This window comes from Budorcas taxicolor, chromosome 11, assembly GCF_023091745.1.
Source record: "Budorcas taxicolor isolate Tak-1 chromosome 11, Takin1.1, whole genome shotgun sequence".
Taxonomy (NCBI): domain Eukaryota; kingdom Metazoa; phylum Chordata; class Mammalia; order Artiodactyla; family Bovidae; genus Budorcas; species Budorcas taxicolor.
The window spans coordinates 109,796,404-109,813,078 of record NC_068920.1 but is presented as its reverse complement, the minus strand read 5'-3'; the positions used below and the strand labels follow the sequence as shown (position 1 = coordinate 109,813,078).

At 37.2% G+C, this 16,675-nt stretch overlaps 1 protein-coding gene across 1 annotated transcript in view; it reads left to right on the top strand.

The window, feature by feature from the left end:
• Positions 1 to 16,675, top strand: part of DNAH6 (dynein axonemal heavy chain 6) — a 284,682-nt gene that overhangs the window by 14,236 nt on the left and 253,771 nt on the right. Inside the window, exons 3-4 of the mRNA XM_052648894.1 lie at positions 284 to 546; positions 14,623 to 14,890. Coding sequence (XP_052504854.1) covers positions 284 to 546; positions 14,623 to 14,890 — 531 coding nt within the window. The remainder of the gene's footprint in view (positions 1 to 283; positions 547 to 14,622; positions 14,891 to 16,675) is intronic.

Below are 16,675 nucleotides of genomic sequence, written 5' to 3'. Positions count from 1 at the left end.
GTGTGGAATCTTCCTGGACCAGGTACCGAACCCCACCTATGTCTCCTGCGTTGGCAGGCAGTTTCTTTACGCCTGAGCCACCATGGAAGCCCCTATTTCTTAAGTTAATTTTTATTGGAATATGGTTGCAAAGCAGAAACAGAAACACAGATATAAGAGAACAAATGTATGGACACCAAGAGATGAACAGGGAAGTGGGATAAATTGGGAGATTGGGATTGACATATATACACTTGATACTATGTATAAAAAACTCACTTTTTGAAAAATTGGCTTTGTTTAGACCCAGAGGCCCTCTGCTGACTCGTTGTCTCCCTCTCCTGCTAAACTGTCACGTACCAGCATTGGAAGAAGAGGCCTCTACGAGGCTAGTTCCTTAACTTACCCTAAGTACTATTTCCATGACCGAGAAGAAGTCATTAAAGCCAACATTGGAGATCCCTTGCAGATTGCTAAAATAATCCGTGAAAACGAACACATCGGATTTCTTTATATGATCTCTGCAGTGCCAAGATCTTCCATTGAATACGATACATATAATCTGAAGTGAGTTCTCTTTTATGAAGCAATTTATTTAGCAGTAAAAATTACAAATAAGGTTGCAAGTGTTATCCATAATCAATTGGGTATTAATGATTTACAGGATAAATTATAATTTTGGTTATCATCCAATGACAAATGAATCTTAATCACGACAGTTTTACTTATTTTGCCCATTTATCTTATAGACTTTTTATGGAGTGGTATACTGCTGTGCTTCTTATATGTTATATTAATATAATACCATTTTCTTTAATCAGTATTACAAACAATTTTGATATTTTGTGATTACTGAGAAAAGAAGAGGGCATGCATTAAAAAATGGATGATACATGATTTTTTTTTATTTGTCATTTCAGCTTTCCTTAATAGAGTAGAAATAAAGTTTTTTAAAGTAAAATGAATGGTAATTTCAGGTATTTATATAGATTAATAGTACACACACACTCACATATACTCTCTATTGTTAATAAACACACATTTGTTGTTTAAATAATTTGAAGAGTCACCCAAATGTGAATCTCTGGACTGATTTAAAGTTGAGCACAAGAGGCATATAGGACTTAGAGGTGATGCCAGCCTTCCTCTATGGTTGTTTGCATGCGTGTGTGCTAAGTCGCTTCAGTCGTGTCTGATTCTTTGCGGCCCTATACACTGTTGCCCTCCAGGCTCCTCTGTCCATGGGATTCTCCAGGCAGGAATACTGGAGTGGGTTGCCATGCCCTCCTCCAGGGGATCTTCCCACCTAGGGATCGAACCCACCTCTCTTATGTCTCCTGCATGGGAAGGCAGGTTCTTTACCACTAGCGCCACCTGGGAAGCCCATGGTTGTTTAGTTGGAATGAATACAGTTGTTGAGATGGTCTTTCCTTGAAGGTGATTGTAGTTGAGCTTTGCCACCAAATTCTTTTAGCTGCCTTCCCCAGTCTCTGCTGAACAGGAAGATAAAATTTCTTTTAGGAGTTCTCTTCTTCCTTACTCAGCACGGTAGTTTCTTTTTTTGCTGTTTAGAGGTTTTTTTGTTTTGTTTTGGGGGGTTTTTTGGCCACACCCCATGACGTATGGGATCTTAGTTTCCCCACCAATGTTGTTTCAGTTTCTGCTATACAGCAGCATGAATCAGCTACATGTATACATGTGCTTTTCTTAAAATAAGAGGCATACTTGTTTTTTTAAGATGGCAGAATTAACATACAATGGAATATAAAGCCATTTCATGTTAAAAAAAAATCCCTTTAATAGTATTGTTATTCCGCCAGTACCTTACTGTTTTTTTTCTAGTTTTTTGTAAGTTTTTGGAGAAGAGGTTATGAATCTTAAACAGTGACTCAGAAAAAAACAGTTCATTTGTTAATTTTTACAAATACTTCCTGAGTAATATGTGAAATGCTTTCATAGTTTCCTCTTTTTTTTCTGTTTATTTATTATTTATTTTACTTTACAATATTGTATTGGTTTTGCCATACATTGACTTGCCTCCACCATGAGTGTACATGTGTTCCCCATCCTAAACCCCCCTCCCATCTCCCTCCCCACCCCATCCTTCTGGGTCATCCCAGTGCACCAGCCCTGAGCACCCTGTATCATGCATCAAACCTAGACTGGCGATTCGTTTCACATATGATAATACACATGGTTCAATGCCATTCATCCATATCATCCCACCCTTGCCCTCTCCCACAGAGTCCAAAAGGCTGTTCTATACATCTGTGTCTCTTTTTTTTTAATTTTAATTTTTACTTTATTTTACTTTAGAATACTGTATTGGTTTTGCCATACATTGACATGAATCCGCCACGAGTGTACATGAGTTCCCAAACATGAACCCCCCTCCCACCTCCCACCCCATATCATCTCTCTGGAACATCCCCATACACCAGCCCCAAGCATCCTGTATCCTGCATCAAACATAGACTGGTGATTCATTACTTACATGATAGTATACATGTTTCAATGCCATTCTCCCAAATCATCTCACCCTCTCCCTCTCCCTCAGAGTCTAAAAGTCCACTCTACACATCTGTGTCTCTTTTGCTGTCTCACATACAGGGTTATCGTTACCATCTTTCTAAATTCCATAATATGCGTTAGTATACTGTATTGGTGTTTTTCTTTCTCGCTTACTTCACTCTGTATAATAGGGTCCAGTTTCATCCATCTCATTAGAACTGATTCAGATGTATTCTTTTTAATGGCTGAGTAATACTCCATTGTGTATATGTACCACAGCTTTCTTATCCATTCGTCTGCTGACAGACGTCTAGGTTGCTTCCATGTCCTGGCTATTATAAACAGTGCTGTGATGAACATTGGGGTACACGTGTCTCTTTCAATTCTGGTTTCCTCAGTGTGTATGCCCAGCAGTGGGATTGCTGGGTCGTATGGAAGTTCTATTTCCAGTTTTTTAAGGAATCCCACACTATTCTCCATAGTGGCTGTACTAGTTTGCATTCTCATCAACAGTGTAAGAGGGTTCCCTTTTCTCCACACCCTCTCCAGCATTTATTGCTTATAGACTTTGGGATAGCAGCCATTCTGACTGGCATGAAATGGTACCTCATTGTGGTTTTGATTTGCATTTCTCTAATAATGAGTGATGTTGAGCATCTTTTCATGTGTTTGTTAGCCATCTGTATGTCTTCTTTGGAGAAATGTCTGTTTAGTTCTTTGGCCCACTTTTTGATTGGGTCTTTTATTTTTCTGGAATTGAGCTGCAGGAGTTGCTTGTATATTTTTGAGATTAGTTGTTTGTCAGTTGCTTCGTTTGCTATTATTTTCTCCCATTGTGAAGGCTGTCTTTTCACCTTGCTTATATTTTCCTTTGTTGTGCAGAAGCTTTTAACTTTAATTAGGTCCCATTTATTTATTTTTGCTCTTATTTCCAGTATTCTGGAAGGTGAGTCATAGAGGATCCTGCTGTGGTTTATGTCGGAGAGTGTTTTGCCTATGTTTTCCTCTAGGAGTTTAGTAGTTTCTGGTCTTACGTTTAGATCTTTAATCCATTTTGAGTTTATTTTTGTGTATGGTGTTAGAAAGTGTTCTAGTTTCATTCTTTTACAAGTGGCTGACCAGTTTTCCCAGCACCACTTGTTAAAGAGATTGTCTTTTCTCCATTGTATATTCTTGCCTCCTTTGTCAAAGATAAGGTGTCCATACGTGTGTGGATTTATCTCTGGGCTTTTTATTTTGTTCCATTGATCTATATTTCTGTCTTTGTGCCAGTACCATACTGTCTTGATGACTGTGGCTTTGTAGTAGAGCCTGAAATCAGGCAGGTTGATTCCTCCAGTTCCATTCTTCTTTCTCAAGATTGCAGACTTCGTTGCTAACCAAGACTTCTTGGGTTTCTGGATGTTCGACATCCACCAGGAGGGTCACAGCCAGGGATCAGCTCCCCAGAAGAGACACAATTTCCTCTTTTTAAAAAAATATCCAATAATCCAGACATCAAGGAGTGCCATTTGTGATTAATTCCCCATTATGAGAGGAGTCAGATCAGATTTTGCCAAACATAAAATTGATTCTTATCTGTTTACTAGCAGAAGATGAAGTATTGAAGATGAATATGGAAACAGTTTTTTAATGTGATTCAGGAAATTAATTGCCTTTCTGGGCTAATGAACTTTTACTAAGAGAATTGAATTGATGCTTTATACTTTTCTGGACTCATTTAAGAAGATATTGTTCTAATCACAGTTTGTCATTTTGTCATGTTTCAGGTTGGATGTTAAATTTTCCTCCCAGCCTGAACTCCAAATATTATCAACCTTATGAGTAAGGATGATTATTTGGATGCTATATAGTAGAAAGCAGCTAAATTGGAAGTTAAAAGTAGTAAATACTGGATCAATGAGATAAGGACATGTTATATCAACTGCCTTTTAAAAGTAATATGATAAAATATAATATCTTCACATAATTTTTTAAGTTTAGTAAAATACATTAAATGTGTGGTTCTACAACATTAATTTCTACCACAGTCCCTTTAAGTGAGAAAAATAGTTATATTTTATTCTAAAGAATCAATCTAGTAGAATATGTTAGGCATAACAATTTTGTCAAGAATAAGCTTTTGTAAATATGTTGGAATATTGCCTTGGTGGGACTTCCCTGGTAGCTCAGTTGGTAAAGAATCCGCCTGCAATGCAGGAGACCCTGGTTCAATTCCTGGGTCAGGAAGATCCTCTGGAAAAGGATAGGCTACCCACTCCAGTATTCTTGGGCTTCCCTTGTGGCTCAGCTGGTAAAGAATCTGCCTTCAATGCAGGAGACCTGGGTTTGATCCCTGGGTTGGGAAGATCCCTGAAGAAGGAAAAGGCTATCCACTCCAGTATTCTGGCCTGGAGAATTCCATGGACTGTATACAGACATGCTGTAGATTATCTTGTCCAGCAAGAGGGCATAATGGTGACTCTGTTCAGGTCCAGGGAAAGTTAGAGGAAACTAGGTTAAATCAGAAACTAGAGAGGGTGAAAGGCATAGAGAACACAGATCAAGACAAAGTAATTCCATTTTGTTAGGACTTTGACCTTGAACAAGAGAGATTATAATCGAGAAGTAGCCATGAGGTACGGAGGAATGGCTGTTGGTTATATACCCATTTTGTGAGAGGACACTAAGCAGAACCATCACATTTTCATGTCATAAAAAGTGATGATTTATTGGTGTTTACTACATTCCAAGCAAAGTGTATATATATATATATATTTTTAATCCTCACAATAATGTGAAATAAATGTATTTATTACCTCTCTTTTACAGATAAGACATAAAATGGTTAATTAACTTGCCCCAGATTGTACAATAAGTAAATGACAGTCTGGCTGACTTTGGAATGTATACTCTTAACTTCTCTGCTCTACTGCCTCTCAAAATGAAACTCTTAGGAGTCCATGAGACCCCCATGAGACTGAGAATTTGCTTCAAAGAGTAATGGAAGGCATGGAAACATTTTCTATAATTTCCAAATCTAGCACAATAATCTGTTCTCAGATAAACCTATTGAATTTTTCCAGAACAAATGCAAAATAATGCTTTCTTCTCAATAGAAAATTGATGAAGAGAGGTGGAACTGAGATACCAACTAGGAATCACTGAAAGTTGTACTCTCATAGCAAAAAAAAAAACAACCCAAAACAAAGATATGTCATACCATTACTGAGACACCTGTACAAAGTTATGCTCAGAGAGGAAATGGAATAAATTAAATAAGATAAACACAGTGTTCAAAAAAGAAAAGATTAGCAATTAGGCAACATAATTAGGATAACTCAAATTGGATTTATGAACCACAGTAATTTTCCTGTCCTTTTTAAAAAATATCTCATTAGTATGAAAATGTTATCAAATGAATCAGTAGCACTGAGAAAGCTATATCAACACCTTCCTGAAAGATATCCACCCTGCCCCTAAAGGGTTTGAACTTTCAAAGGCATGTGCAAGAACAAAATGTGAAACCAAATTCCATTTTTAGATTACCATCTGATCAAGAAGCTCAAGAAGCTAGGAATGCAAGAATTCAAATTTCAGGGACTTCCCTGGCAGTCACTGGTTATGACCTCTGCTTCCACTGCAGGAGGTACAGGTTCAGTCTCTGGTCTAGGAACTAAGATTCCTGCATGCCACTTTGTGAAACCAAAAAAAAAAAAATTACAAAGTTAATATCTAATGTCAGAAAGACTTTCTTTTGCAGAATTGCAATTTTACCAGTCTGTGTGGAAATTATTTATTCTATTTGGAACCAGAAAAGCAAAGGAAATCAATCAGTAATACCGTTAGCTCCACATGTTACATAACAGAGATGACCACAGCCAAGGACATTATTAAAATTTTACTGCATATTGATGACTGTGCAGACATTAATAACTGCTAGATAACAGCTCTGCAATCCCTGTAATGAAATATTTGGAAGAAGTTTGTTCTTAGGGAGGAAAGCTACTGGTGTCAAAATATCCAAAGAAAATGAGATATTATGGAAATACTTCTTTAAAATACATTTTCCATGTAGAGTTTATTCTGATAATTCTGAGATTAAGATACATAACACATTATTTTATTCACAAAAGAACTCCCATCTGTAAATGTTTCTCTGCAGTTATGAATTCCAAATTAAATAATATTATCAAAATTGTAACTGTAATAAAATCCAAGTCACCACCTGACCTTTTGTTTTTACACCTTTTACAAAGACATAGGAACAGAGTACCATTATTTGTTGTTTCAGACTTAAGTGCATAGGTGATCCCAAGGCAGAATTTTGTTAAAAATTGGAACATATTTTGCAAATGATTCAACTTTATGGATTCAGTAAAAGTCAGTTTTTAGTTTCACAGCTGGGTTACTTAACTGACATTTGAGTACCTGAATGAACTTTATAAAAAATTATTAAAGGTTCCTGAAAACATATTAACACATACTGACAAAGATTAGGAATTCACAGCAAAAATTCAACTTTGGAAAGGTAAAATTTCAAATGGCTCTCTAGTGATTTTTTTAAGTCATTAAGAATTTAAACTTAAGTAAAAGTTATGAAGTCAAACAGAGTAACATCTATGTCTGAGAGAAAACTTCACCATTGTTTCTGAAATACTTCATGTGGAAATGCTTGACTGGGTTTTAAGTCATTTTGTAATAAGAAATTTCAACATGGCAATCATCAAAGAAAGAAAAGGAAAAGCTGTTAGAATTAAAGAATGGTGGTACCTTTGGCCAGAGAAGGCGATGGCACCCCACTCCAGTACTCTTGCCTGGAAAATCCCATGGGTGGAGGAGCCTGGTAGGCTGCAGTCCGTGGGGTCGCGAAGAGTCGGACACGACTGAGCAGCTTCACTTTTACTTTTCACTTTCATGCATTGGAGAAGGAAATGGCAACCCATTCCAGTGTTCTTGCCTGGAGAATCCCAGGGAGGGGGGAGCCTGGTGGGCTGCCGTCTATGGGGTCGCACAGAGTCGGACACGACTGAAGCGACTTAGCAGCAGCAGCAGCAGCAAGTACCTTTGGCACATAATTTCAAAAGAACAGGTGATCATAATTCTGATCAGTGGAGAAGGGAGTTTCTATTCATTGGAGACAGAGCAATAAATCATCACCTGCCACTTGCTATCTCCCATTTCTATAAGCAGTATTCCTTAGCAGTGGTGATTTTTAAGAATTTGAACCAACTACCCATCATGTCTTAATTAAAAATGCAGTATCTACTTCAAAAAAGCTATGGTCACAGGTGCAGTTGTTTATAAGCTAAGACTTTATCTGGACTTTTCATAAAATTCAATATTGAATATTTCCCTGAATATTTCATGTTTTATTTTTCTTATTATAGTACAAAGAAATTATAATTAAGTCTTCACCAGTGTGCCTTATAAAATGTTATCATTGTTCAGACGTGTTAGAACATGCAAATGTGGGAAGCATTGCTTTAGAGGATCTCACTCTTCTCATGAGAATCTGACCTTTGGTTAACTCTGAAGCTCTGTTCCCCTGGTAACCTGATACAAAGTAGCATATCAGTTGTTTCTAGGCAACATTGCTTATGATAAAAATGACCCCTGACTTCTAAATTATATCTGCATTGAGAGGAACTAAAAATGAATTATAAACAAGCTGTGGGGAGCCATAGCTTTGTACTTCCCATAGTACGCTGGTTCTTTCTCTGGGCATGTCTCTGCAGGAACCCTAAAATCTATGCTTAAACTTATTGGAAGGAATATTGACTCCTCTTAAGCCAGAGTGGACGCGTTGTTTATCTCATGTCTTAGCATTTGAGTTGTCACCTTGGGAAAGGACAGCTTGGGGTAGCTGTTGGATTGCTGCAAGGAGTCCCATGCAAAAGCAAAGCCTGATCCTGCTTAGAAGGCAGGAAGTAGTTCCTGTCCTAGCCTTCTAGGTGCCTGAGTGTATGCTAAATCACTTCGGCTATGTCTGATTCTTTGCATCCTATGGACTGTAGCCTGTATAACCAAAGAACCCATTCTTGTGAGATATCTGTTGGGATTAGAATTCTATGAAACATAGTTATGTGACTTAGGACTATATAAAAGTCTATACTGGGCTCAGGCCATATTACTTTCTAAGTGATTGAGTTGGTTTTCAGATAGTTTCTAAGCCTGTTATGTTAAAATAATTTTTAGACAGCTTTTAAAATTTTGAACTAAAGCTATTCTATCCTTTCGTCTAAATTACATGTTTAATAGCCTAAAACAATATTCAGATAAATATCAGCTTTCTCAAGTGAAAGTGTTTCTAGTTACATGAAGTCATAACTATTAAAAAAAAAAACACTACAATGAGGCATATAGTATATAATAAGGAAAAGATCATTTCAAGCCACATTATCAGAAACCTCCCCAGGTTGTCTAACACATTGACAGCTTTCTTGGGCTAGTCCATGTAGAAATTTCAATCAAGTGGAAACACCACGGATCTTTAGTATTTTCACTTGGAATCATCAAAAATCCCAGTTTCAGACTGTCTTCCTTTCAACACACACACAGACGTACACACACACACACACACACACACACACACACCATTTTGGCGATGTTACAATTTAGTGGATGATTATTTCATTTTATACAAAAATCTGAAGAACCTAGAGCAGTGGTTCTCAGCTTTGGCTTCTAGAATCATCCAAGACCCACCCCCAGAGTTATATTTAATTGGTGTGTTGTGCAGCCCAAGCAACAGCGTTTCTTTAAAACTCATGAGATGATCCCAATATTCAATCACAGTTGTAGGCCATGGGGCTAGAACAGTGGTTCTCCAACAGGCCCTAAAGGGTTTGCTAAAACGTAGATTGTTAACCACCCCCAGTTTCTGATTCAGTTGGTCTGGAGGAGGCCTGAGAATTTGCAATTCCCACATAATGTTGATGCTGCTGTTCCAAGGACCATATTTTGAAAACCAATGACCGTAGAGCACTGTATTATTGAAGAAACTTGGAAGTTATGCTTTAGTCTAATATTCTAGGACTTCCTTATCAGTTATTTTTACCATTTCTGGTTAATCAAACCAGAAGCAAAGCAAGCCATTACTCTTCTCTAGTTAAAGTTAGATCTAAATGCATACTGAATCATGATACTGACCATCATCAAATAGATTGAGGTTTACAAATGCAAAACTCAGGAAATAGCTAATTTCTTTACAGGCTCTAACTTGTTTACCTTTGTCCAATAAACATGTTCAAATCATAAAATTATGTAATAAACTGTGATTAAAACTGTGTAATAATGAGACAACTTAGATTTGACTCATCTAATTCACCCCAGCACCTAAAAGCAGGTAAGGAATTACTCACTTGTTTGTAGAAATCAAGAGGGGCAAAGGGAACAGGTGGACAAAGACATGCACATGCGTTCTAGCACAGTCTAAGATGTGCTGAGACGACCATCTTAAGCCTCAGATGACTGAGAGACCAGCCTAATTAAAAAGGGCAATTATGTGGACAGAGAAGGAACTAACATGGACAGGAGAAGAGTGTCAGAACACCCAGCAGAATAATTTGGATTTAATGACATGAGCAGTAGGAGGCTGTTCAGAATTCTCGATCAGAAGGCTCGTACTTTTGCAGTCTTAGTCTAGTGCGTCTGTTTGAAGATGAACGGACGCATGTTCTATCACTAACAACAGATAAAGATGCTATTTGGAATATCAAATCACATTGAGATTGTTTTAGAAAAATCAAGAGAGGAAATTAATGCTTTTTAGAACCATAGTAGATTTCATTTATCTGAAATGAAGAATAATGGCCATACAAGTCTTTTAACATGACACATTCTTTTGGACATTCATAGAAGCCTTGAGTCTAAGTTTCATTTCAGATGGACAGAGACTCTATCACAAAATAATTTGATAAGGGATTCCATGATTCTACACTGAACAGCAAGAAAAGACAGCAAGCATCTTTTTTTTTTTCCCAGTTAAACACAGTTAAGTATAATTTTATTCAAGACATTCTTCTCAGCCTGATTAACTGTCCAAGGATCTCTGTTTAAGTTAATTGGGTCATAAAGTCATTTATCAGCCAAGTAGGAATTTTAGAGCACAGCAATTAAAAAAGTTAAGTTCTTTTTTGAGGTCTTAAAGGAAGACTAATTTTCCTGGTTATTTTCTCAAAGAAAGGCCTTGATGAAACAAATATCCAAAGGAGACAGCTGAGGGCATTCCCTGGTGATCCAGTGGTTAGGATCTGCACTTTCACTGCTGAAGGCACGGGTTCAGTCCCGGGTCAGGGAACTATCCTGCAAGCCACACAAAGTCAAAAAATAAATAAATAAAAACAAAAACAAAGGAAGCTGTTGAAGTTTGAGGCTGAATTCTGAATGCCAAGAAGTGCTGAATAGGCAGCCCTCACTTCGGAGTAGAGGATCAATTCCTGGAACAGATGAATGCCAAGGTTTACAATGTGAGGAGTAAAACACAGCAGTCCAGGAGTATATTTAGGGTTCAGCCTCTCGGGAGCAAACTAGAGAGTCTAAGCAGAATAGGATTCCAGAGAACTGTGCATATGCTTCTTTAACTTTTGCAAAGCTTTCTTTGACCCTGCTGTCCCTTCTGCCTACCAAATGGATTGGGCTTAAAGGAAATTCCTGCTGATCCTCAAGAGAATCACTGTATTAGAGTAGTGAGGAAGAAGACTAGTTTTCAGAAACTTTAAGAAGGAAAGCTATGACAAACCTAGACAGCATATTCAAAAGCAGAGACATCACTTGGCCGGCTAACAAAGATCCATATAGTCAAAGCTATGGTTTCTCTGGTAGTCATGTACAGATGTAAGAGTTGGACCATAAAGAAGGCTGAGTGTCAAAGAATTGATGCTTTCGAACTGTGGTGTTGGAGAAGACTCTTGAGAGTTCCTTGGTCTGCAAAAGATCCAACCAGTCCATCCTAAAGGAAATCAACACTGAATATTCATTGGAAGGACTGATGTTGAAGCTGAAGCTCCAGTACTTTGTCCACCTGATGAAAAGAGCCACTCATTGGAAAAGACCCTGGTGATGGGAAAGATTGAGGGCAAGAGGAGAAGGGGACGACAGAAGATGAGATGGTTGAATGGCATCACCAACTCAATGGACATGAATTTGAGCAAACTCCAGGAGAGAGTGATGGACAGGGAAACCTGATGTGCTGCAGTCCATGGGGTTGCCATGAGTCAGACGTGACTTAGCAACTGAACAAGAAGGAATGGATGGGGTGGATACAGCCATTATACAGGAAGTTTAAGGAAGGAAGATGACATGGGATTTTAAGTTAAATGGGCAACAGGGTCAAGAAAAAAAGGAAGATAAAGGAAAGCTTTCTACAAGTTAAAGTGAAGTTCTATACATTTTTAAATGCAGAGAAAAAGTATTCAAATACAAGGAGAGGTAGAAAAAGCTGATGAAACCTCTCCATCTCTCTTTGGAGGAAAGCATGAAAAATGTACTCAAGGGGATAAAACACAGTGAAGGTACAGTGAAGTTTTTCTTTAAAAAAATATTTATTTTAATTTACTGTTTATTTAGCTGCACCAGGTCTTAGCTGGAGCACGTGGGATCTTGAGTTGCGGCATGTGAACTCTTAGTTGTGGCATGTGGGATCTAGTTCCAGGACCAGGTATCCAACCTAGGCCCCCGGCGCTAGGAGCATGTTGTCTTAGCCACTGGACCACCAGGGAAATTCTGGGACAAGACTTTCAAGTGAAGGTACAAAAGAGAGCTCATCATGTCACCACCATGGTTTTGTTGTTGTTGATTTGCTTTCGAATAGATTTCAGTGTTTACAAACATTATTGTGTGTCAGAATCACACAGGAAATTTGCTAAGCTAGACTCTCAAGTTCTATACATAAAGATTCTGGTTCTGTGTTGCACCCAGAAATCTGGATTCTTAAGCACCCCAGGTGATTTTTATGCTGATGATCCAAATTTTAAAAAGACTCTCATGTGTTTGCTTGTCCTGTGAGGAGCAGAGATGTAGAGTGGAGGAAAAGGCTTAGGGGTTTCAGAATGAGAATCTTGAATAGATAGGAAAATGTAAATAAAAAGGATCTCTTTGTGGCACTGAGAACCGATAAGTTAAAGTTCAATGTCATGGACCATGCCTGCTATCTTCTGTCAATCGAAGGGCCTTTAGTAGCATATAGACCCACACAGAGTAAGTTTTCTAAACACACACACACTAGGGCCATTAGTGAACTGTTTTTCTTGCTTTTAGGTTGGTTGGATGACTGAAGTTAATGAAACATCTAAGGTTGATTACAGTTTCAGAGACAAGTTGAAATTTCCCACTTTGTAGAGAATCACTTGAAGAATGTCCTAATTATATGTTAAGCTGTTAACAAAGAAAAAAGGAAAAACATTTTAACATTTTCTATACAACTTAACAGCAACCTGTAATACCTGGCATTTCCCCAAATGTTTCTGCTGTGAGTCAGTTAGAACACAGACAGAGTCAGACAGTGCTGTTGCTGCTAAGTCACTTGAGTCGTGTCCGACTCTGTGCGCCCCCATAGACGGCAGCCCACCAGGCTCCCCCGTCCCTGGGATTCTCCAGGCAAGAACACTGGAGTGGGTTGCCATTTCCTTCTCCAATGCATGAAAGTGAAAAGTGAAAGGGAAGTTGCTCAGTCGTGTTCAACTCTTTGCAACCCCATGGACTGCAGCCCACCAGGCTCCTCTGTCCATGGGATTTTCCAGGCAAGAGTACTGGAGTGGGGTGCCATCGCCTTCTCCGACAGTGCTGTTAGGTAGGAGCTAAGCAAGTTGAAATTCCTCTGTTACAGCACTGAATTGGGGGAAAGACGTTTGAGATTCTCCCAGTCCACAGCCCACCAGCCCCCTAGTTACTTTTTGTGCTCACTTGAAGAGCTCTTGCTTTGAGTTCACTTTCATTCTGGCCCTGTATGCCCTAATTTCTAAATCTTTTTCTTGTGTTATTAAAATAAAAATAGAAATTAAAACCTAAAAAATCATTTTTGCCACTGGTTCATCATTTTTTGATTAACAAACACAAAGCATATGAGAATTTTGTTCCAATCCCTTAAAAAACTTATCACGCATATGTACATAAATTTGTTTAAGTATAATTTCAGGTATTTTACATGTGACCTGAAGGCTGTGCTAAAGATCATGAACTCAGGTTCAAAATGCAGAGCTAAGGACTGGAGGAGAAAAATAGAAATGGGAAACAGTTGATTTTCACTGGAGGGTTCCTGTCTGAATTTTTTATAGTAATCTTTAGAATTATTGTATAACATACATAACTACAGTTTTTGCATAGTTTAACATAGAAACAATTTGAGGTTTTGTTTTTGCCATGTCATATTTTGCACTTGGTCTGTTAATAAACATTTAAATAATATCCAATATTTCAGTGCTATAGCTAAAATTACAGAAAATATCTTTGTGTCTGTAAGCAAGATTTTAAGAAGTTTTGGGGAATCACCCTTTCTATTCTCATTCCTTTGCTTCCCGCTCCTATCCATGCTCTGCTTTTTATCCCATTCTTGCTTTACTTCTTTGCTTGATCTATTTCTTATTATGAATGAGGTTGAAGACTACCCTTAATGACAGCTGAAAGAGGAATATCTTGAAATAAGCAATTTCTCATTAACAGTTATTTTGATATGTGATGATAAATTGGACTTTTTAAAGTTTAATCTGGGTCTTGATTCTAATCTAACTCTTATTTTCTTGTTTTGATCTTTTTCATGGTTCTGTCAATATTGGGTAGAGTAAAACTCTTTCAAACTATTATTATCGAATAGTTTCTAAACAATCAATGATAAATAAAAACTTATTTCCAGGTATCTTTCACTTTAAAAATCCACAATTGGTTTGTTTTTGTAAAAATCACATAACTGAAATTATCAAACATATTGCCAAAATTGTAAAATCCTTGAGTTACGGTAAGTCCAACTGTTGTTAAAAGCGGCTCCCTTTTCTTGAATAATTTATTCAGTCTAAAAGTGGTCTGTCAGAATTTTTTAAATTTTGAAACATTTGTTTTCCAGAAATCTTTTACCTTTTTAAAACAAAATAGTAATGCAATTGCTTTATTTTATGTTGAATACTGTATTCACTTGCTCCAATTTTTATTTGTTCATAGGGTTGTGAATTATGAGAACATCAATAAAAATGACTATTATACTATTAGCAAAAAGGCAGTAACACATGTTTATAATAATGACATTGAATTTATTGAAATTGATCGATGGGAACAGGAATACCTATATCACAGAGAACTCACTAAGATTCCCATATTTTCACTTTTTCGGAAATGGAAGGCTTTTAACGTGTGGAAGAAGAATGTTCGCTCCAAAAAAATCAGTGGATGTCGAAAATCTCTACAAAAAGATCTGTTCATTGTTAACCATGTATGTATTTGTTAATCATATTTCAAAAGAATTACTAACAGAAAAAAATCTCAAAAATAGAATATTTCCTCTTTTAAGAGAATTGACAGTTTTTGTCCTATTTGTCATTTAAGGGTCTGACAGTCTAATGTGTTTCTACATTTCACCTAGGGTTTGCACAGGTCCCCTTTGTTTAGAAGCAAAGCCTTAGAGGTTTAGATTCACGATTCCCTTTGTTGTTGATCAGGAAAATTTTGTATCCTCTTGAATAGAACAGGCTAGCAACTCCTATTACTTCTTCTCATCTTTGAGACCCTCTGGACTTTATGGTCCAAAATAATTTGTGGGCTTGCTTTCATGGGCCAGTATCTCCCAATGTGGCATGTGTTTTCAATCATGAATTCAAACAGTAGGGAAATTTTTAGTGTTTACTTTGGAGGAGGGGATAATCATGGGAAAGGAACTGTTAAAGTGTATGTGGCCATATTTAAAATCTCTACTTCTTGAATTTCAACTTGCAGTAGAAGTTTTCTGATTGGCCCCTGGGAATGAACTGTAATCACTGTTATTTTATGTCTGTTTTATGACACTGAATCACCACCCTCTCACATCAGAAACTTCAAGTTTGCATTTTACTGGTCATTTCCTTCTCTTTGCATATGGTAATCTGAAAGATAGTTACCAAGACATCAGTTGCACAATAAATGAACTTGAAAGAAATACAACTCACATAAGATGTTAGTACAAAAACAGGTATATAAGATGTACCATCTCAAGTCCTCCATCCAATCAAGCATTCTGAGTTGTCGAATAGATTCTAATCCTTCTTGATAGAAAACTCAGCCCCTAGACCTCTAATTTCACTAAGGATCTATCAATCATTTGAACCTGTTTTACCACTGTTTTACCACCTTTCATCTTTTACCATGTCTTAGACATTGTGTATTTCATTAATTTATTCCTAGATAAATAGAATAGTTCTTCCTCCCTTTAACCTCTCAATCCTTAAGTTTGTTTTCTTATATCTTGTGCTTGAGAGTTGTCATTCTCTTTGCCCACCATTCATACCAATAGTCCTTTGACCTGGATAATATCTTCTCTTTTATGTAGTCCAAGCAGACTAGAAAGTTCACATTATTTTAATCTTAGGTTGATACAACCAAAAGACCCATTGTGTTGGTTTAAATATCTATTAATATTAGATACTATCATTACTACACACCACTAGTCTTATATTTACAAGCTAACTAGGAGGGCTGGTTCTTTTCATTCTTTTCTGACCATGTTGAAAGGATATCCTTGAAATTTTTCTTTTTATTATTTTTAGTAACCAATCTTATTAGCATCTGTGCCCACATTTCCTTATAACAACTTTGTTGAAATAGAATTGATACAATTCATTCATTTAGAGTATACTATTGAATGGTTTTAATATATTTATAGAATGATCAGCTATCACCATAGTCTATTTTAGAACACTTCTATCACTCCAAAAAGAGTGATCACTCTCCCTGATTAGCATCATGTTTCCCTGACTCCCCCAATCCAACCCCTGCCCCAGCTCTGATCAACCACCAGTTTACATATTCTCTCTCTTGATTTGTCCACTCTGTGCATTTCAAATAAATTGAAACATGCAATATGTGGTCCTTTGTGACTGGCATTTTTAATTTAGCATGTTTGCTACACAAATGGACCTATGTAGTAGCATGGCATTTCTTTTTACCAGTAAATAATATTCCATCGTATGGATATATATGTTTTATTTATCCATCCACCTATCAACAGCCTTTCCCTTCTCCAGGG